Here is a 19,280-nt window from a genome sequence, read left to right as displayed (position 1 = left end):
GCGCGCGGCGCGCTTTACGGCGGCGCGCGGCGGTCGTGGCTGCGGCGGCGGGCGCGGGGCCCGGCGGCGCCATGGAGGGCGGCGGCAACTCCAAGGGCACGGGCCTCGGCGGCCTCTTCGGGGCCGGCGGCGTGGGGTACTCCCACGCCGACCTGGCCGGGGTGCCACGTGAGTACCGGCGCGGCAGGGGGGCGGCCGGCGAGGCCGTGCGGCGGCGCCCGCCCTCGGCCCGGGCGGCGGGGGGAAGGCGGTATCCGCTTCCCGTCAGCGGGGCCGGGCCGGGCCGGGCGGCCGATCGATCGATCGATCCCTGCGGGCCCCGGGGGCGGCGGCACCACCGCTCTCGGAAATCAGCGTGGCGCGGCCGGGGCAGAGGGCCGGGCCGGCGGAGCGCGGCCCGTGAGGGGCCGAGGGCCCGCCCCGGCAACGGGCCGGGGCCGCGGGAGGCCGAGGCGCAGCGCTTCCTCTGGCCGGCCCTGGCGGGGGGGGGGATCGGGCCGGGCCGGACCGGACCGGGCCGGGCCGGGCCGGGCCGGGGGGGTGGGCGAGGGGATCGGTCCCGGCCGCATGTCTTCACGGTGGAACGTCCGCTGCTTCCGCGCACCGGGCCTGGCCCCTTCTTACTTACCGGGTGTGGAATTGTTACCGGGGAAACTGGTGTTAAAGTACTTCTCGTTTTTTTCCTTTCAGTAACCGGAATGAGTCCTTTGTCGCCGTATTTAAACTTGGACCCCAGGTATCTAGTGCAGGTGAGAAGGCGGCCTGTTTTTATTGTGTTGAACTCGATTCCGTTGTTTGTATATGAGGTCATATGTGAAGACCTCAAAAACCCTGCAGTGCTGGGCAGTGTGTACTGGAGTCTCGAACTGATGAGCAGTTGAAAGGAACGATTTTTTTTAGTATTGAAAAGCTTGCAGCGCCATGGCATCAAGGAGAAGAAAACCAGTCTTAATACAGAGCATAAGTAAGACTGTTATGTCAATATAAGCCTGCCACTATTGAAAAGAGGAGGTCTCCCTCCCTACTCTGAGGCATACAGCCCCAGTGCACCCTTGCACAAGTTCTGGCATTTGTCACACCCTCCACCGAGCCCCTCCAATCAGTAAGAGCAGCCAGAAACTCTCCACTCTTGATGGATTAGCTTTCTGTACTGTGTTGAGTTCAGTCGGTTTACAGATGTGTTCAGCCAAACCCCAGACCTGATACAGGCTTTGTCATCATCTGTGCTGTCATCACAGCAGCAGCAAATTTCATACCACTTTCCTTATGTCATTTCACAGCTGAAGGGAGACTGTCGTGAAGTAGAGCTTTCCCTTTTATTCTACAGAATAATGTAGCTGTTGTACTTACACAGCTTAATACTAGTTAACCAGGAAAATAGAATAATTTAAAATCCTATAATGTTTTCTTTTATCAGCAGTATTAACTACAGCTGAAAAGGTTTAAGTTAATCCAATAAGGATGTATGTCTTAATGATTTTATCTAGTTAATATTATCTATATATTTATATATATGACCTATATTATTTGGGAACATTAAATTTTGCAGAAGTAGCACTGAAGGTCAACAATTGTATAGTATCTGCTAATCTGTGTGCCTTTTATTTCATGGTACACTGGGTCACTGCTGCATTTGTAAGTGGAAAGCTCTGAATGCAGTTCTGGGGGCTGTTTTTTATATTTTTCTTTCATGAGAAGCTGTTGTAGTCAAGATTACAGCATAACGTTCCCACAATGGTGGGAAGCAGGGGATGTGCCTCTGTTTGAAGTGGATTCACTAGCATGATTATATTGCCTGCTGTTGAGTGGTCAAAAAATGCTAAGTAATTATTTAGACCTCTTCTGAAAATACCCTCTAAAGTTGTCTTGTTTAGTTAGTACAGTATATCTGGGAACATGCTGGTGTTAAAAATGGTACAACACAATTTCTGGAACAAAGCTTGTATATACTGATAGATTTTTATTTTTTTTAAAAAAAGCTTTAAAAGAAAAGAAGGTATTGGCATTAGCATCATGAATAACTTGCAGAACAGTTCTAAAAATACCTATTGACATAACACTAGAGCCTACAGTTTGTGTTGTAACACTTCACTGCTCTTTATGTTTAGCACTAGCAAGTACATTGAAATAAAAGGGAATTCCATTTAAATGTGAGAGTTTTTTTTTTTACTTGAACAAGTTGCCCAGGCAAGCTGTGGAGTCTCCATCCTTGGAGATGCGCAAAACCCGGGTGCGATCCTGAGCAACCAGCTAGTGCTGACCCTACTTTGAGCAGGGGGGTTGCACTAAACAGGCTCTGCAGGTCCCTTGCAACCTTAACCATTCTGTGATTCTAAAAATTGAAAGAAAAAGACATAGATAATATTTTAAAATACAAGAACTTACATTATTAGCCTTTAAAATTGGTTTGTCTGTGAAGGTGTGTGTGGAGGGGTGAGGGTCTCCTGTATTTAAAGATCATCAATTTGCTTTCAGGATGCAGAGAGAAAGTTGGTCTTATTGTTGAGAATCTTACATTTTGATCCTGGCCTTCCCATAATAATGAATGCTACAGTGGTACTCGTGACTTTAAAACCCACTTTCTATCTTAGTCCATTAATGCAGGCACAAACCAATGTGTTTCCTGCAATGCTTTTGTTACCTTCAGCAGGTATCCATTATAAAATAGCATGCCAGCCTTTGTCACAAACCTAGAGGATAGGCTTCCTAGGTTGTTGTCTCTGTAGAAACATAGAGGTTACATACAGAGGGTGAATGTTTCACCTTGACTTTCTGGAGAATAGTGAAAACTCTTAAGAAACTGCTAACTAATGTATGCACTGAATTTCTCCAAATACCTGGTTACAGGGAAGATAGAAACCATAATATAGGTTCAGTTAACTGATAAAGTATTCACAATTTTAGAAGTTGTATATTTTTTATGTATTGCTCTCCATGTTTAGTGGCAAGTATGGAATAAGAAAACCCCTTACAATGCAATTACTTGAGCCTGCAGTTGTTGTGGTCCTATATCAGTTAAATGGGGGGTGAATAATGTTATGACTGGAGAGCACAGAAGCAGAAAGGGTGATCTTACCGTTTTAGCACCTTATCAACACGTGTGCATCTTGTCAATGTCTCATATTGAAAAAGTGCTTTGGCCCACCTTATCTCTACACACATGCTAGTTATCAGCCCATTTCTTTAGCTTTTTGGACCAATCTGATTTATGAGAACACAAGCCTGTCCCTGTGGGAGAAAGATGGACAAGTGAAAAACTACCAACCTTTTGTGCCTGATAATCACTAGTTTTGAATGCATTCCGTGCTTTTTCATGTCTTCAAAATAGGTCACTTATTTCAGCGCGAGGAAATACTTCTTTCGGTACAAAGGCAGTTTTTCTTTAGTGTCAGAGTAGTGGAAAAACTTAATGCATTGCTGCATAAGTATAGGTTGCTCAGTGAGGAAACAGTGCTGCACAGTCAGACACCAGGAAGATTTTTAGAGAGCAGCAAGTCTTGTATTGCCTGCTGGAAGCTAAGAAATAATTAAGCAAATAGTCATTAAAAAAAACCAACAACCACCCACACAATATGAGTTCCGTGGCTGCCCAATGTAATTTATAAAAAGTTAGGACAGGTAGGGGAAAAAAAAAGCTCTTGATCAGTTTATCTTTTTAAAGTCTTTTTTCATTCATATTAAAGTATACACATAGCATATTCCATTTCTGTGCTGGTGTGGACAACAGTTTTACAGAAACACTGGTTGTATATGTCTTTTCTTTAGTTCATTGTATGGATTAAAGAAAAAAATTATTATGGCATACATTTTGAAGCAGGTACACTTGGAAAATACAAAAGCATTTGTTGGTTTTGTTTTGTTTTCCCCCAGGATACAGATGAGTTTATCTTGCCCACAGGAGCCAACAAAACTCGAGGCAGATTTGAGCTGGCCTTTTTTACCATTGGAGGATGTTGTATGACAGGTAGGTGGTTGTGTTTTTCACTTTTCCCAGCTGTCCAGGTAACACCTATGTACTACAGTAATTGACGAGACTGTAAATGTCTTGTTTTTAAATAAACAGCTATTTGACTTCAGCCTATCCACTGAACTCTATTCTCAGTATTTGTTTCTAGTATTGTTCTTTTTGTTCATTTTCTTCTTAAAAAGTAATAACTGATATTATGCTAACTAGGGGCAGCATTTGGTGCGCTGAATGGTTTGCGACTTGGCTTGAAGGAGACGCAGAATATGGCATGGTCAAAACCTAGAAATGTACAGTAAGTGTTTAATCCCCCCAAAGAGTACACCTCAGTGACAGAGTTGTTTCTTCCAGCTTGTACAAGGTTAGATCCGAATATACTGCAAAAATAAATGTATTTTTGTGTCTTCTGTGGGGACAAACAAGAGTCAGTGTTTGTCTTCATCAGCTTTTGAAATTTTTTTAGTTATAAGGATGTTCAGTTCAAGCTTTTTGCTTTTCATTTAGTGACAACTGGTGTGTCCTCTGACTTACCTTAAATATTTGAGAATAAATTACTACTTTGGTATTTACTAGAAATCTACTTTAAAGTCAAAACAGTGTTTTAATACATTGAAATATTCCCAGAAGCAGCACAGTTTGCTTTGAGCTATTTTTTGCTGTCACTTAGCTGAGAGCGAGTTCTCTCTTCTTTCCCAAACTTTTCAAAACCAGGAAGAGATTAAAATGCAGAAGCTGGGCCTGCCTGGATTTGCATTAGGGATGACATTTGTACGTGCTGCTGAGCAAGTGTTGCATGGTGGAAGTTGTTATGGATTACAGCGTCCACGAATATGCATGGCATTCCTGTGTTTTTACCTTACCTGATTATTTGAAAGAACACAGTAAAGATAGGAACACATTTTTTTCCAGCAGTATGCTTCTCCTAGAATTATTGGTAGTTTAGACATAACTATAAGAAAACTTAAGTGCCTGTGAAGGAGACATAGCAAACTAGAGGAGTGGAATAACTGGAGGAAAATATTTTCACTCCCACAATACTTTGGAAAAAGGGAATTTTAGGGGAGGAATTTAGTATTTCCTAGGATAGTTTGTACTGGCTCTGCTCCTTTTTAAATTCTGTTTCTGTATTCTTCATCCCCTTCTTTACCATCTTTAGATTTACAGCTAGAACCAAAATATTCCCCATTATAATTATGACTCTTCCATAATGTCCTAGATGAACAGAGTTGTACTTTATGCATTTGGAATGAGCCGAGTCACAAAAACATGTTAAGGGCGGAGTTTGATGGGTCGAGTCCAGCAGGTGGCAGTCAGTGCTCACGCTGCTGTTAGTACTTGCCCTTCAAGGGAAAAGGCGTGCTGAAGGTCATCACCTTGAAACTGTGTATTAAATTCCACGTTTTCCTAATCAAGTGCAGGGAAGAGACTTGCCTAGCTAGATTTCCTTCAAATTTATCCTTAGTATACACAGATTTTTCTATTATTTTTTTATTATGAATTTGAATTTTGCTGTTAATCCCCATCATCAAACATCTCACAGTATGTCATGGTTATGAAAATTATGAATTTTCTCATCGATTCAGAATTGATGTAATTTTAACAAAATGGGGGGGTGGTTGTAATTAGGGAGAGATTGTCAATACCCTAGCCTCTTAGATTTTTTTCTCTTGTTTCAAAATGAAGTTTTCCATTATTGTTTAATTCAATACCTAACCATATTCATTAATGGCCTGTGTCTCCTAATGAAAATTATTAAAAAGGAAAAGTAGTGGAAAATAAATCAGAAGGAACATAATGTGTGACACTTTCATTGCTTTAAATGATAAACTAAGTTCCAGTGGTAGTCGGCTGTCCAGAGCAGTACTGTGCCTGTGATAGTGTTACACTGCTGGGAGATAAATATCAGTTATTTCTTCTGGCTGCTGTTGTCACCGTTCTGGAGACAGCTGATGCCAAAAAGAAGTGACATTGTGCTTCCCTGAGAGTGCACTAAAGATTTGCTTTCCCTCTTTAGTGCTAGTCTGGAAGCACACATACAGAAATACTCTGGGTACTTTACCTTTTGTTGGGCGCTAAGTTTGACAAATGGAAGTGCAAAAGATTGCCTCTTTTCTTCCTGACTTGCTTTAGTTCAGACTTGCTTTTAATACCTACACCATTTGTTCAGGTGTCACCATGCTCCCTGACACGTGGTCCCTGTATTGCTTGCACCTTCTAGAAGAGCACTCTAGTCTTCTTGGAGGTCTTTTACCCAGTTAAGTCAGCATAAGCATATCAGTCATTCTCAATAGCTATGTGTAGTCACCATGTAAGGAAAATTTATCAGCTAGGGTTAGAAAGTCATTTGAAGGGAAGAGATTGGATTCTTGGTAAGGGGCAAGTTTGACTTGGAAAGAGGGAAAGATTTTCTTAAGAATTGACAGGACTAAATATTTGCCTTCAGTATTGCTTGCATTACTATTTGTAGTATGTGTGATGAAGGAGATTATGTATTACCAAGCTGTGTGCTTTTCCTCACTGTTTTGTTTTGAAGGGCTTTTGGTTCATTATTCCAGTTTTATTAATCAAATGTATAGTTGTAAACATATTACGCCTATCATAAACACTGCATCAATGTAAACACAGAGAGCTAAAGGTTTTAATACCTTTTTAACTCCTTTATAGAATTCTAAATATGGTGACAAGGCAAGGAGCATTATGGGCTAACACTCTGGGATCTCTGGGTAAGTAAACTCATTATTTTGTAGGGAAAGCAATTTAAACATGTAACTGTTTCATTATGAAATCCATCAGGAAAAACTGCAGGTTTTTTTTTTCTTTGGGACATGAGGGCATTTCAGTAAACACTGAAAAGGAAATTAAAGGCTAAAATAGAATTTGAAGCATAAGTAGCCAAAAGCCTGTAATTAGAAACCAAAATTTTTAGTATATTACAAACAAGAACTCTAGCTATAGAATAGCAGGAATAACTGAAAGTTATAGGTAATGCTTACTTGTTAATAAATTCCAATTAAATCACAACTTAAGTCAAAAAATGTAATTGAATACTTCAGAAATAAATTCAATAACCTAAGAAAAGACTCAGTGGTCATGTGAGCAACTGCCTGATGTCTGTTTCCAGCTAAAAAGTCAACAAAATTTTAACTGTAGAAGAAATGTGATAGCGACTACAAAGACTTATCCTTTTATGATGGTAGCTTAGCTAGAAAAATCACATATGATACTACCCACTTTAAGTCTAAATGTTGCTTATAACTAATACAGGTTAGAAAAAAAAAGAAAATGCTCAAAAGCCTGATGTATGAAAAAGAAAATTCTGTGAACTGAGATTTGGGTGGGGAGGGGGCTAGGAAATAAAATCACACCAGTTGCCTCAGAAAAACAACTTCAGATGATTTCATAAAAGTCAGTGGAATAACTAATGCCCTAGAGAATACAAGTTCTTTGGTTCCCCCCCGCCCCAATATTAAAAGACCAAAGGGTGCTCAGTTTGAAAGGAGAAATCCAAAACTGATGAAGTTATTTTGAAGAAGATTAATGATAAAACTCATTGCCCCATGAAGTGATAACAGAAATTAGCAATATTTAAAACAAGAGATTACATCATACTTTAACCCAGTCTACATATATTTGAATTTTGAAAAATGCATCAAAGCATAGGCGAAGTTGCATTTATTACATTTTGTTTCAGTCTTATTTCTAAAGAGTAGATTAGTCTGCCATTTAACTGAGACATCAGCTTTTGACGTATAATATAGAAGCCATGGTTAGAGATGGGCTTCTGAACTACAGTGAGAATGGCACTTTTCATAAGAGATGCATATTGCCTAGTGAGTTTTGTGGTGGGATGTTTGTTTTCTTTTTCTTATTTTCTATTCCACATCTAATCGAAACGTCTGAAAACTGAGATGCAGGCACACTGCAGTTCAAGGTTCCAGGTTAAGTGACACATTAACAGTTTTTTTCAGCTGTGTTTGAAGAAAGATTACTCAAGAAAATGTTTGTGCATTCCAGTAACAAACTGTTATTTTTCTTATAAAATATGGCCTCCCAAGCCACAGAGCTATGCAGAACTTGTTATTTTGTGATTTGGTATAGCTCTGCCTTGTCCTAGGTACCGGAGAAGTTCCTTTCAAGGAGCTGAAGTATTTTTGCCTCTTAATTCACTTGTGCAGCATTTTTGTACCTCAGAGATTCCTTTTGTCACTACCGACAATTTTTGTCATTTTGTTCCTAAACAGAGGTAGCAACATCTGTGTTTTTTTAAATGTTGAATTCAGCTTTTCCTTCCCCTCATTGTTAATACTACGTGCTACTAAGACAAGGTAAAATACCATTGCCTATGCTGAATGGAGAGAGATGCTACTGTTCAACTCATCAACATTAATATGGTTGCTTATGAAGTATTTACATGCTTTTTAGCAGAAGTAAAGAGTTCAAATTCTTGGAGGACAAGGGATGAATTAAAGTGGCATGGTTTCTTTTTCACTTTAAAATGATGACACACTCTACTGTTCTTTGTCAGCATGAAATGTGATTATAGCATGAGGGATGAGGATGGGGGTGCCTTCTCCCTTCATCAAAATGCATAGATGATATATGCATCCATACTAAAAGCCCATGCATTTCGCTTTCTGGTCCTTTCCAGGACAGTCCCCAAAGCTCTCCCAAAGCAAAAGGCCCTCTGGGGACAAAGTTTTCATATCCAGGCAGAGGTGAAGAAGCTGTAAATGTCAAATCCCAAGCAATCTAATACTCGTTTATACAGGAAATGCAGCCCATTGTACTTCAGCCCTTGATAACATGATCTGAATGCTGCACTTAACTTGCATTTCATCTCAGTCACACGTGGGCAACAATATTCTCTACTACCTAGAAAGTGTTGTTTAGTTTCACGCAATCCACAGAAGACAGTATAAAGCCTGCCACTACAAAGTTAAACCCTCAAAAGTTTTTTAAACAAATTTGAACTAGCAAAATGGGCTTAAACTTCAGTCAGTGCTTTATATCACATATTTATCATGTCTTGAGGCAGTACTAGATGTCATGAAGAATGCTACTTTATAACCAAGCTGTAGCTAGGGAACTAAAATTATCTGTAAAATAGAAATAGGTCTGGAAAAAAACACAGAAGACAGGATTTTGCAGAGGATTTCCCCCCTTTAAATAAACAGAAAGTCTGTGCTTCAGAAGCATAGTCTAAGTAGTTACACCGGGACTGGATTCTAAGCCTTGTGTCTCAGAGAATGGGAGTTTTAACTTGAATTTTTAATATGTTTTTCTTTCTCAGCTCTACTTTACAGTGCGTTTGGAGTCATCATTGAAAAAACACGAGGTGCAGAAGATGACCTGAACACTATAGCTGCTGGAACCTTGACAGGAATGCTATACAAAAGCACTGGTAGAGTAGCAAAATATTTCTAGTTTTCCTCTTCTTGTGCTTTATGGTAGTTATTAGGATTCTCATTACTTCTACTAAATACTGTCCTGCTCTGAAAATCAGCAGTGTAAAAATGGTACACTAGGAACGAAGACCTATTAGTTCAATATCCCCTAAGCCACACATTGTTTTTCACGCAGCTAAGTCTACTCAAGGAAAACTTGCACGTAAAAAAAAAAATTCCAGCTGAATTAAATTGGATTCTTTCCAACTTGCACAGGACAATAATCAGGAAAGCCAAATTATGTCTGTTACATACTGAATAAACACTCAAATATTTACTCAGTTTTGTAGTGAGATTGTATAAAATACATACCCAGCTCATTCTTAGCCATGTTTTTCAGGTATAGCAGGAATAAAACCAATAGTTTCTCCAGTCCATGAGTCAATGCAGGCAAATGGAAACTACCTTCCAAAGTGGAAGGGGGCAGGGGAGGGGGGAAATACACAGAACACAGTTTGACTGCATCAAGATGAAACTTCTTACAAGTGATTCATGTGATAGTACCTGGAGCTGCAAAAAACCTATACACATAGAGAAACTGATATATTCATAAAGTTATTACTTAGCTGTTTGTGAAACTGTTGTCTTGTGGTAGGACTCTAGTCTTTGCATAGTGGTCAAAACCAAGAAACAACGTTATTTGAGAACAGCATGGATTTAAGGTTAGTTTGCTGATGCGTAGTGAATTGTTTGCAGAAGAGAGGGTCTGAGCTTCATCAGCAGAATGCCTCTTAACACGTATTCCAAGCTCAACAGTTGAGGGGATCATCTTGTTTAGAGGACTGCTGGGTACCACAGATGGACATTACCACAGGAAAAATGTATATGTTTTAAGTACCTTGTTAAAGGTTTGGCTATAAGATTCACCTCTGTTTTACTGAGGAGATAATTCTAGAATTAACCTATGTACTTTTACATAACTAACTGAGCCTCAGTGTCTTAGAAGTGTTCCTGAAGGCTAGCTTTATATATGGGGCAAAACAGTTTGAGAAGTCTTATTTTCCTGTTGGCCTAGACTGATTGAAACCAAAAATAATTGGCTTGAGCAGCCTTCATAAATACTGGCTTGTGCATTTAACCTTGCAAGAGCATATAGCTCTCTTATAATCAATTACTTATTTGGGATTTCACGAGTAATACAACAGATCACCAACAACAGATGGATAGGGTAGCAGTATAGAAGTCTAATGTTTTCCGTAGGAAGTTAAGAAGGAAAACTGCCATCTGCGCTCCAGCAGAAGCTTCCCCCTTACCTTTCAGAAGTATAGAGCTGGCATTATGTGTAATTCTTGGTGCAGTGCAACCATGGGGTAACTACTCCAGTCACATGCACAGTCATCTGACACTACAAAAATTTTTCTTACCAGAGCACAGTGGGACTTTTGTTTGTAATAAAGGATGTACCGAGCTAATAGTAGGACTGATAAAGGTAAATGTAGTCAATAAGTCTGTATTCATTACAGTATTGTATTTCAAGTATGTGTTGTGCATATGAACTGTAGTGCGTAGAAACTCCAAAGAAATACATTTTTCACCATATGCAGAAAATTTGAGTGGCACAGCAGACCTTAAAGGTCAAGGATTAGTTCTGGAAGTGAAAAAGTTAATTCCAATCTTATTTTCCTTTTTTTCTTTCATGCTCTGTCCCTCTTGCTTCCTCTCCTGTCACCTTATGCCAGAATGCCCTTCCCAATTCTGGCTAAGCTTCCTTCTAAGTTGTGCCTTTACCCAGCATCAATGTATATTTACCTAAAAAACCTTGAATATTTAAACCATATGCAAATGATCAGTTCACATCTGGGACGTATTTCAAGATGGTAATCATTTCCTGTGTTACATGGAATGCCATGTTGTGTTGGCATTAACAAAGGGACATTTCTGTTACGAATCCCTGTATTTTAGTGTTGGCTGGAAACTCCCACAAACAGGCCATTTCAAATCAAGGCTTTCTGTAATCCACAAAGGGTGGATATGGATTTCGAGGCAGTGCTGTTCAAACACTCAGATTTCCCGCTTCCATCAGTCCTGTTCTGTAAAGAGATCAGGGACATATTTAAGAAGGAACTGTATAAAGTATGGCAGGTTTTTTATTATGACTTTCTGGTTAATATTTAGACATAGCACTGATGGAAGAATCACATCAGCAACCCTGCTGCACTGAAAAATACTCTTGTGTACACTACACTACAGCCTAGATTGAATTTCTGAAACAAATGATTAAGCCTTTGCTGAGGGGGATGAGTAAACAGGAAAAAAAAAAAGTGGGAAGACTTTTTGAAGGCTGAAATTTCTTGCCCCAAACTGGTCCCAGTTTTCACAATTTGTCCTTGTAGAGGTGTTAATCATTACCAAAATGCCAGCAGTCAAACAAAAAAGGCTTTCCAAAATACGCACGTTCTAGAGCTATTAGATTGTGAGCAGTTATGTGTGAGGCTACTTAACACACAACTCGTGTAAGAGAAGATAAAAGAGCATTAAAAAGTCTGCAGGTGAGTACTGTGGAAGTTCAGCCCCCCTGTGTTCACTGAAGTGGCATTAGTCACTGAAAGTTCCCCACTGCAAGTGACTAAAGCAGTTAAGACCCCCAGACTTCTGGTCCTCCTCAGAGTGAGTCAGATACTGTTAACTTGCCATTATAAATCAAATGTTAATTGGAATCCTTCTCAGCATACTGTATGGCTTAAGTTAACAGATGTTGAATTGAGTTGAAGGTAAAACTGGTTTGAGGAGCTTTGAAACAGCATACTAGTTGATCCCTTTGACCAAAATGATCTCTAGCTTTCACATTTATTTGAAATGAAATTTAGTACCAAGATTACTCACTAGATTTTAGCCCAAATGTGGCAATCTAAGTACAGTATTAACTTGTTACACTAGACTTGCAGCTTTATGGAGGCTGCGTTCTGAGTTCACAACTTAAACAGAATGTTCTGGGTAGAAGTTGAGTGACGGAGGGCAAAAAAAACCCTTTGTGTTCCTTTGCCAGTGGCATATGTAGTAGAAATGTTGTTGCAACTTAGCCAATCCTGTTTAAGTTTTGCTAAAAGGGAATCTAATATTATAAGTCCACAAGGATAGCTTTTCCATTTAATAAGAGATTATTCTTCAATTTCAAGCAAAGGCAGAAATTGAGATCTGTTATGCCAAGTTTTTTCTGTTAAATGTTACGAAGCGCAAATACTAACATATCTTAAAACAAACAAATATTTAGCCTTCTTGCATGTTTTTTCAACCTCTTCTCTAAATCAAACATCTTCATTTTGTTTTTTCATAATTGTATTAGTTTCTGAAAGTAGCAAAAATCAAAAAGATAATTGTCACTGTGCACTATGTCACTATTATTCCTTCCCACCATGAAAGTGCACGTGGTTCCAGTCATCATGTCACAAAGGTACAGCTGGTTGAGGATCTTAGAGTCCTCCTCAAGCATGCAGGATTGATCACTCAGGAAAAAGATACTGAGCTAGGTGGGGACTTTGGTCTGACCCAGTGTGACAGCCATTAATTTCTCATTGAAATTCCTGACAGAGGCTTCAGTAAGCAAAAAAGTTAAATAACCTTTGCCTCTTATCTGAGGGTTACACAGGTTGTAGATGTTCTTTTTCTTAGATAATTTTTTTTCCCCTCTTGAGGTTAGGGAAAACGGGAACAAAAATAATGCTTTGGACAAACTAAATTATTTTGTTTACTGTACTTCTGTGCAGTAGGAACCCAATACTAGATAGAGCATCTCATGCCTTTTGCACAATAGGTGTTACATAGTTTGGTATAAAATGGTATGCATCTGAAAAGAAGGCAATTGCATGCTAGCAATAGCTGAAGGGAGTAGTTGTCATTTTAAGACCTCAGAACACAACCCTGAAAAGTCAATACATTATGAATTAATTAAGAAGGGCTAAATGCTTTATTGCTAGCAGTAAAGTCTGGCCAGAGCTAAAGATAGGTTTTGTGACATTCAGCGGGTAGGAGTTCAGAGCAGCTGTGTTAGCTAACTACTTCTTGAGCTATAAAAGCCTCTTTCCTTTGGGCTCAGTCTGGGATGGGGGGGCAGGCAGGGTTTTTCTTCTTGTTTCTGTTTGGTGAGGAGTGGGAGGTTTTTGCAGACTGTTGCAGGTATGGCCCTGGGATGTCTTATTTTTCTGCATTATTTGGAGAAAAGGAAGTAAAGGATTTGCTTCTGAATTTTGATGTTCAGGGCTGTCAGGCATTTTAGAAATTAAGAACCTTTGTCAAAACCTGCTTTTAACATAACAATTCTATAGGACTATTAATCAAATGGTATTTAGTGAAAGTATTTTGTTTCAGGTCTGAAATAAGGAAGAGATAAGGGTAAGGTACAAGCATGTGCTACAGGTAGTAACTTGTTGAGGCTTTCTTTGTCACTTGAGGGCTAACTTCTAAGAATACATGTGGCCACTGAGAGCAGTGCTGCCTTCCGCCCTGCTCTGCTAAGTAGAATCATTGAACTAAAGTTCCCTGTGCTGCAGGAGACCGGTAGCTGAAGTAGTCTCCTGTCAGTCAGGTGCTGGTGCTTTCACTCAGTGAGAAGACAGGGAATGTTAATAATGTTTGCAAAGTAATTTTAACAGCTTTAATACTTTTAAATTAAATTGTAAATTCTTACTGTTTTTCTAATTTAGCCTTCACACCACAGTAAGTACAGGAAGTGTTCCCTGTCTCAAGCTTTGCTGTTTCTGTATTTTAACTACAATACTGTCTTAGCTGCAGCAGTATGAAAGTGGAACATGCTTTTCTGCAATGTATCTTGTTTCCAAAAAGAAGTTTATCAGTTTCGTCAATAATTTCTGTACCCACAGACTTTGCCCACACATAGAAGATTTCATAAAGTGACCTCTGTGGAGCAGCAGGAGGAAACTATTCGAATTTTCTACTGACATAAGACCACCCACAGATGTTCAAACAAATGTCTGCCTGATGGTTCAGAGGGTCTGGCTAGCTACCACTGTTCTTGCATTTGGAGAAAAACTGAGGTTGCCTTGTACATTTGAAAAGTCAAGCCGTTTAAACCATTTAAAAATATTTTTGTTCCTGGAAGCCCTAAAGGAAGAGAAACTGTTTGCATTCTGAATATCAGAGAGAGAGATTGGAAGACAGAAAACTAATCACAACTTAACTATTAAAATTCTTTTATTTGGCATAAATACCTATGGCTGGGTTTTCAGTTAAGGTATTTCTAATGTTTGCTGTTGGATGGTTCTTGCTTTAAAGATCCCAGGAACTATCCCAGGATAGAGTAACACATTCTGAAAATAGACACACTAAGGTCCTAACTGGAAGATTTTGCCCTCATGTTATGCCATATAGATAATGATTTTACCTACTATATGAGTCAAATTCAGTGTTAGGAGTGGATCATACCATAAAGAAATGCAAAGCTGCACTATTAGAATGCTGTGTGTCATTGCATAGTGTACTCCAAAACCTATTCTAAATGCATAGAAGAGGGACAATACTCTGTGGTGAAAGGGTGCAGCAGCTAAAGTCAGAGACTGAATTCTCATTTAGAGAATGTATTCTCTATGTATTTTTGGAAACCTCCATAGCAGTTCTCAGCTGTTGTGCAAGGTGCTTGATCTCAAAATACCTGCTTTCAGAAGTGTCTGTCAGCTGGAACTTTAAGTTATCTTATTCAGACGTGCAAGATTAGGGGCTTATGACCATGTTTCTAGGAGGGTTTGTCAAGGCAGATTTGGTATCAGAGGCTTGCAGAGAGTGATTGCAGAGGAGGGGTGGGAACGTGTTCTATCATGCAAACACAGCTGGGATGGGAGTGGAGAATTTTTTATTTATTTTTTTTTAACAAGGTAATCTTCTCAGAGGGCTTAACATTTCCTGCCCAGCAACTGGGCTGCATTCTACAGTGCATTACTGTTTGATGCCTGCCACAGACTTGGAGATACTTACTCAAATGCAAATCTAACCAGCTAGAGAAAGTTTTTTCTTTCCCTTTTTTTGTAATTACTGTGGATAGTTCAGAAACCAGGTGCAACTGCTACAAAACAGATGACTGGCAAAATTTTGTAGCAGAAACATAGGGAGCCTGGTAAGAAACATTTCTTGCATGTTTTCTTGGATTTTTTCTAACTCAGTAATTTACCTATACCGACTGCACAAGATTAGTGCCTGTTCATTAAACAGACTTCCACTGAAACATCTTCTTCAGCAAAGTCCCCAAGTTGTCCACAAGACCTACAGACTGCTTTAGGCCCAGTGGTTGGCACTTTGTAAGTGGATTTAGAGCTGCCAACCTCACCTGGCTGACCTCAGCACATGAAAATATTATCATTATTTTTTGTGTTAGGAGTAGTATGTCTTAGCAGTGCTGTGTCTAAGTCTGCATGGATGCTAGAAAGTGGCTCAGCTATCCAAATTAAAGAAGGTAACTTTCTTCTACAATCCTGACTTCGCAGAATCTGGAACCAGACTTGATCAGCCTTCAACCTATCTTTCTTCCATAGGAAGAATAGGATTTTAAGGGGAAAGGAGAGGACTTGAACCTGGGGACTGAGGGAGGAGTCTATGGGAATAGTCATAGCTCTGTACTGTGTTGCGTTCTGTGAGGATGTTCCATATTTCATGCATTTCCCTGTATACCATAACGGTTAGGAGCCCTCTTTGGGGGTTTCTTCTGTAAGCAATTGCTTTCTAATACAAACAGCAGAAAATCAGGCTCACTAATGTTTTATTCATTTTTCCCAAAAGTAACAAGGAGTTAGCATTTTTACAGATTATCTCAAATATTTGTTTTGCACAAAGTGTCCTTTAAATTTCACCTGTGGCTTTTTGCCAGAAGCTGCTTGCACATGGTTAGTTCTGTGTACCCAGCTGCAACCCCTTCATGTGAAAAGCTTTTTGTGCAACAAATTCAGGGTGACTTATCAAAAACAGAAGTCTACATCTGCATTCCTAAATCCTGATCTAGGCACGTAGGTGCATAAACAGTATAGCTTTCCTTAGAGCTGTTGAGTTCTCAACAGTTAGGGCAGTGAACTCAGGCTTACAGTCCAAAAAACTCTCAAATCACCACAGCTAGTCTGGCAATGAAATTTCTAGAAACTATGGCTAGACATGACCTCTAGTGCCAAGTCCAACTTGTGCAGCTTCTTGGTTTCATTACATGCCTGGGCAATGTGAGTAGGTTTAACAACTCCAATGAAATACATTTAATCTTGCAGCACAGGTAATGCGGTCTCAGTCTGGCTGACACCAACAGCTTCTTGCCCCACTACAAGCCTAAATGCAATTCTGTGAGACAGCTTTATGACCATAATGGAAAAAAAAAAAAAATCACTGATTACTGAGATGCATTTCTTTTCAAGATAGAGGAACCTGAATTCCAGTGTCAGTTTTACCAATAAAGCAGGCAGGTTTTATCTAGCTGTAAGCAGAAACTGGCCTTGTTCTATATACTGTACACATTATCTAACTTGCTTTAGCTGGGATTGATAAACATTGCAGAATCAAACTTAGTGAAGTTTTCCTAGTGTTGAGGGTCATACTCTCAGGTGTTCCTGCACATTTATAGTGCGTTCTAGGAGCTTTAGCAAGGCACTTTCTACTACTGAGGAATAGAAGCATTTTGGTGTTTAGTAAAAGCAACAGAAGTTTCTACTTCTGTCCCTGTGCACCACAGCCCTTACATGGATGGAATGGAGTTGTGATGCCATCTGACTCCCAGCTCCAGCCAGGTGCGCTGGCTTCAGGTAGTAGCCAAACTTGCCCTGTATTTTTACCTTCACAACTTGCAGAAGCTTCAAGTCTTGAGTGAGCAGTAAATATAAAATAAAAAAAGAAAGATTTTTTTTTTAAATCACTTGTGTGACTCAATTTTTGCCATTGCAAGATGATAATTTTGCATATTAGTAAGAATAAAGAAAGTTGTTCGATGTATGACCTAGTAAATTCTTGCCAGTTGGTCCCTTTCATCTACTTTTTTTTTTTTCCCAAAGACACAAAAGCAGTGATAAGTTCTCTGTGATGGCCCTCGTTAACCTCTGGAGCCCAAGGTCATGTCCACATCAGCTGCTGTTGTGTTCACTTACTTCCCTCCTGCCCTTTCTCCTTCCCCCCCCCAAGCCTAGTTACCATAACTGACAAATATTATTATTATTATTATTCCTCATCTGAAATCCTAAATGGAGGAGTTCTTGAAGCAGGAAGAGATCATATCTATCTGTAAACACCTGTGTTGAGGACAGATGGAATAGATAAAGTAGGACTTACAAAAATCCACCTTTGCTTCAAGTGTTCTGTAGTGGTTCACTCAGGCAATAGTGCTAAAATAGTTCGAGAGGAAGTCATACCAGCAGAATTAGTATCAGGATCAGGAATGACCTTTCTTGAGCCTGGCAGCAAATTTAAGGGCAGGGTAGAATTAGCACAGGTACCCTTTCTGGAAAGTTATTCAAAAAAGAAAAACTGTTTCATTAAGATGCCTCTGGATTTGAACAGCTTCTTGGAAGTTGCTGTAGCTGATCATTTGCTTGGATGTAACTTTAATGGGTTTTAATCTGTTTTTCTTTTTCAGGTGGAGTGCGTGGGATAGCACGAGGTGGTATTGCAGGTCTGACACTTACCGGCCTCTACGCTCTTTATAACAACTGGGAGCACATGAAGGGCTCCATAGCCCGGCAGTCCCTCTGAGCAGGGCAGCCAGCGCTGGACGGAGGACACGCTTGCATAGTCACCAATCAAATCAGTTGCGAGATCTGTCTGGTGCCCCTTCCTATTTTATTTACAATTAGTGTGAAACTGGAGGAAGCTATGCTGGGAGGAACCTCTTGACACCATGTAGCTGGACTGGCCCTTTTCTTCCTGCCAGCCAGTCGCTGGAGAGGCAGCAATATTTGTTGGACCTGCAAGTAAGCAGAGTGGCCACCGAGATAGAGTCTCCCTGACACGCTCACCAGCTAGCCCTGGGCCAGAGCTACGAGGCATGCTCGAGTCCCATAGCTGTACCTGCTGCGCTACCAGGTTTGTTTGGTTGCGTGTGCTACCACGATAGCGCTGCATATTAAAGTCTGTGTCCATAGAGCTATTCACTGCAGTTTTTCAACGTGCATCGCCCGGGCAGCCGGCGCCCCAGCAGCTGGAGCCAGCGGAAGCCTTAAGTAGCAACTGGCACAGGGCAAGGCTTGTTATTCTGACAGCACAGGGTAAGCTGTAAAAAGGGACATCATCATTAATAAAAAGGGTGGTACTTACGCAATACTGTTTCTATGCTTTGCTGTTCCGACTACTGATAAGACAAAAATGTGCTGCATCCAGTGACTTTTATTTACAGTTTTGTTTTGGAGGACCGATGTGATAAAACCTGGGGGAGTTAGTGGGTGAGGGGGGAAGTGAGCTAACAGGCTGAGGTCTCCTGATGCGAGGTGATGGTGAGGCATCCAGGGCTTGAGTCCACTCCCTTATTTGCACTAATAAATAAGGAACTTGTTGTTTCTGGGCGAGGTACAGTTGCTGTTGCAGCTGCCAGTGGATTATCAAAGCTCTTGGGTGCTCCAGGATCTCGGAACTCATTTAGCTAACAGTTAGAAACCAAGCAGTAGAAATACTCCTCTTATTGCCCATTACAGGATTTTTAATTAGTGACAAGCTTTTTCCTCCAAGTAATATTTGTAGGTTTTTGGCAGAATGAAGACATGTGATGAACCTACACCTTTTCCAGTGTTAAAATTAAACCATGTACCAAGCATCATTTGCAGATAAATTAAACAGTAAGTTGTGAATTAGTTCAGTAATTGGAATTGCTGTATAACAGCAACTTTTAAATAATTAAACAGGTCTGAGACAGCACGAAGGCAGGTCAAGGGAAAAACAAGAAACTTACCACTCAATAGACAACTTAA

The 19,280-nt window shown here is 40.2% G+C and overlaps 1 protein-coding gene and 1 non-coding gene across 2 annotated transcripts; both read left to right on the top strand.

The window, feature by feature from the left end:
- Positions 1-22: 22 nt before the first annotated feature.
- Positions 23-18,637, top strand: TIMM23 (translocase of inner mitochondrial membrane 23). Its single transcript, XM_049809717.1, has 7 exons — positions 23-168; positions 691-749; positions 3,871-3,964; positions 4,175-4,259; positions 6,629-6,687; positions 9,255-9,365; positions 17,957-18,637. The coding sequence occupies exons 1-7, from the start codon at positions 72-74 to the stop codon at positions 18,070-18,072; spliced, it is 621 nt and encodes a 206-aa protein (XP_049665674.1). The 5' UTR covers positions 23-71; the 3' UTR covers positions 18,073-18,637.
- On the top strand, positions 5,798-6,000 carry LOC126043262 (small nucleolar RNA SNORA74). Its single transcript, XR_007507381.1, has one exon. It is a non-coding gene; the product is annotated as a small nucleolar RNA SNORA74 (small nucleolar RNA).
- Positions 18,638-19,280: the final 643 nt, after the last annotated feature.

This window comes from Accipiter gentilis, chromosome 9, assembly GCF_929443795.1.
Source record: "Accipiter gentilis chromosome 9, bAccGen1.1, whole genome shotgun sequence".
Lineage (NCBI taxonomy): Eukaryota > Metazoa > Chordata > Aves > Accipitriformes > Accipitridae > Astur > Astur gentilis.
This window is presented reverse-complemented; position numbering and strand designations above follow the sequence as displayed.

Coding starts and splice junctions, on each gene's coding strand:
- TIMM23 (XM_049809717.1), top strand. CDS start 72: ATGGAGGGCGGCGGCAACTCCAAGGGCACGGGCCTCGGCGGCCTCTTC. Junction 169..690: donor CGACCTGGCCGGGGTGCCAC/GTGAGTACCGGC, acceptor TTTTCCTTTCAG/TAACCGGAATGAGTCCTTTG. Junction 4,260..6,628: donor TCAAAACCTAGAAATGTACA/GTAAGTGTTTAA, acceptor ACTCCTTTATAG/AATTCTAAATATGGTGACAA.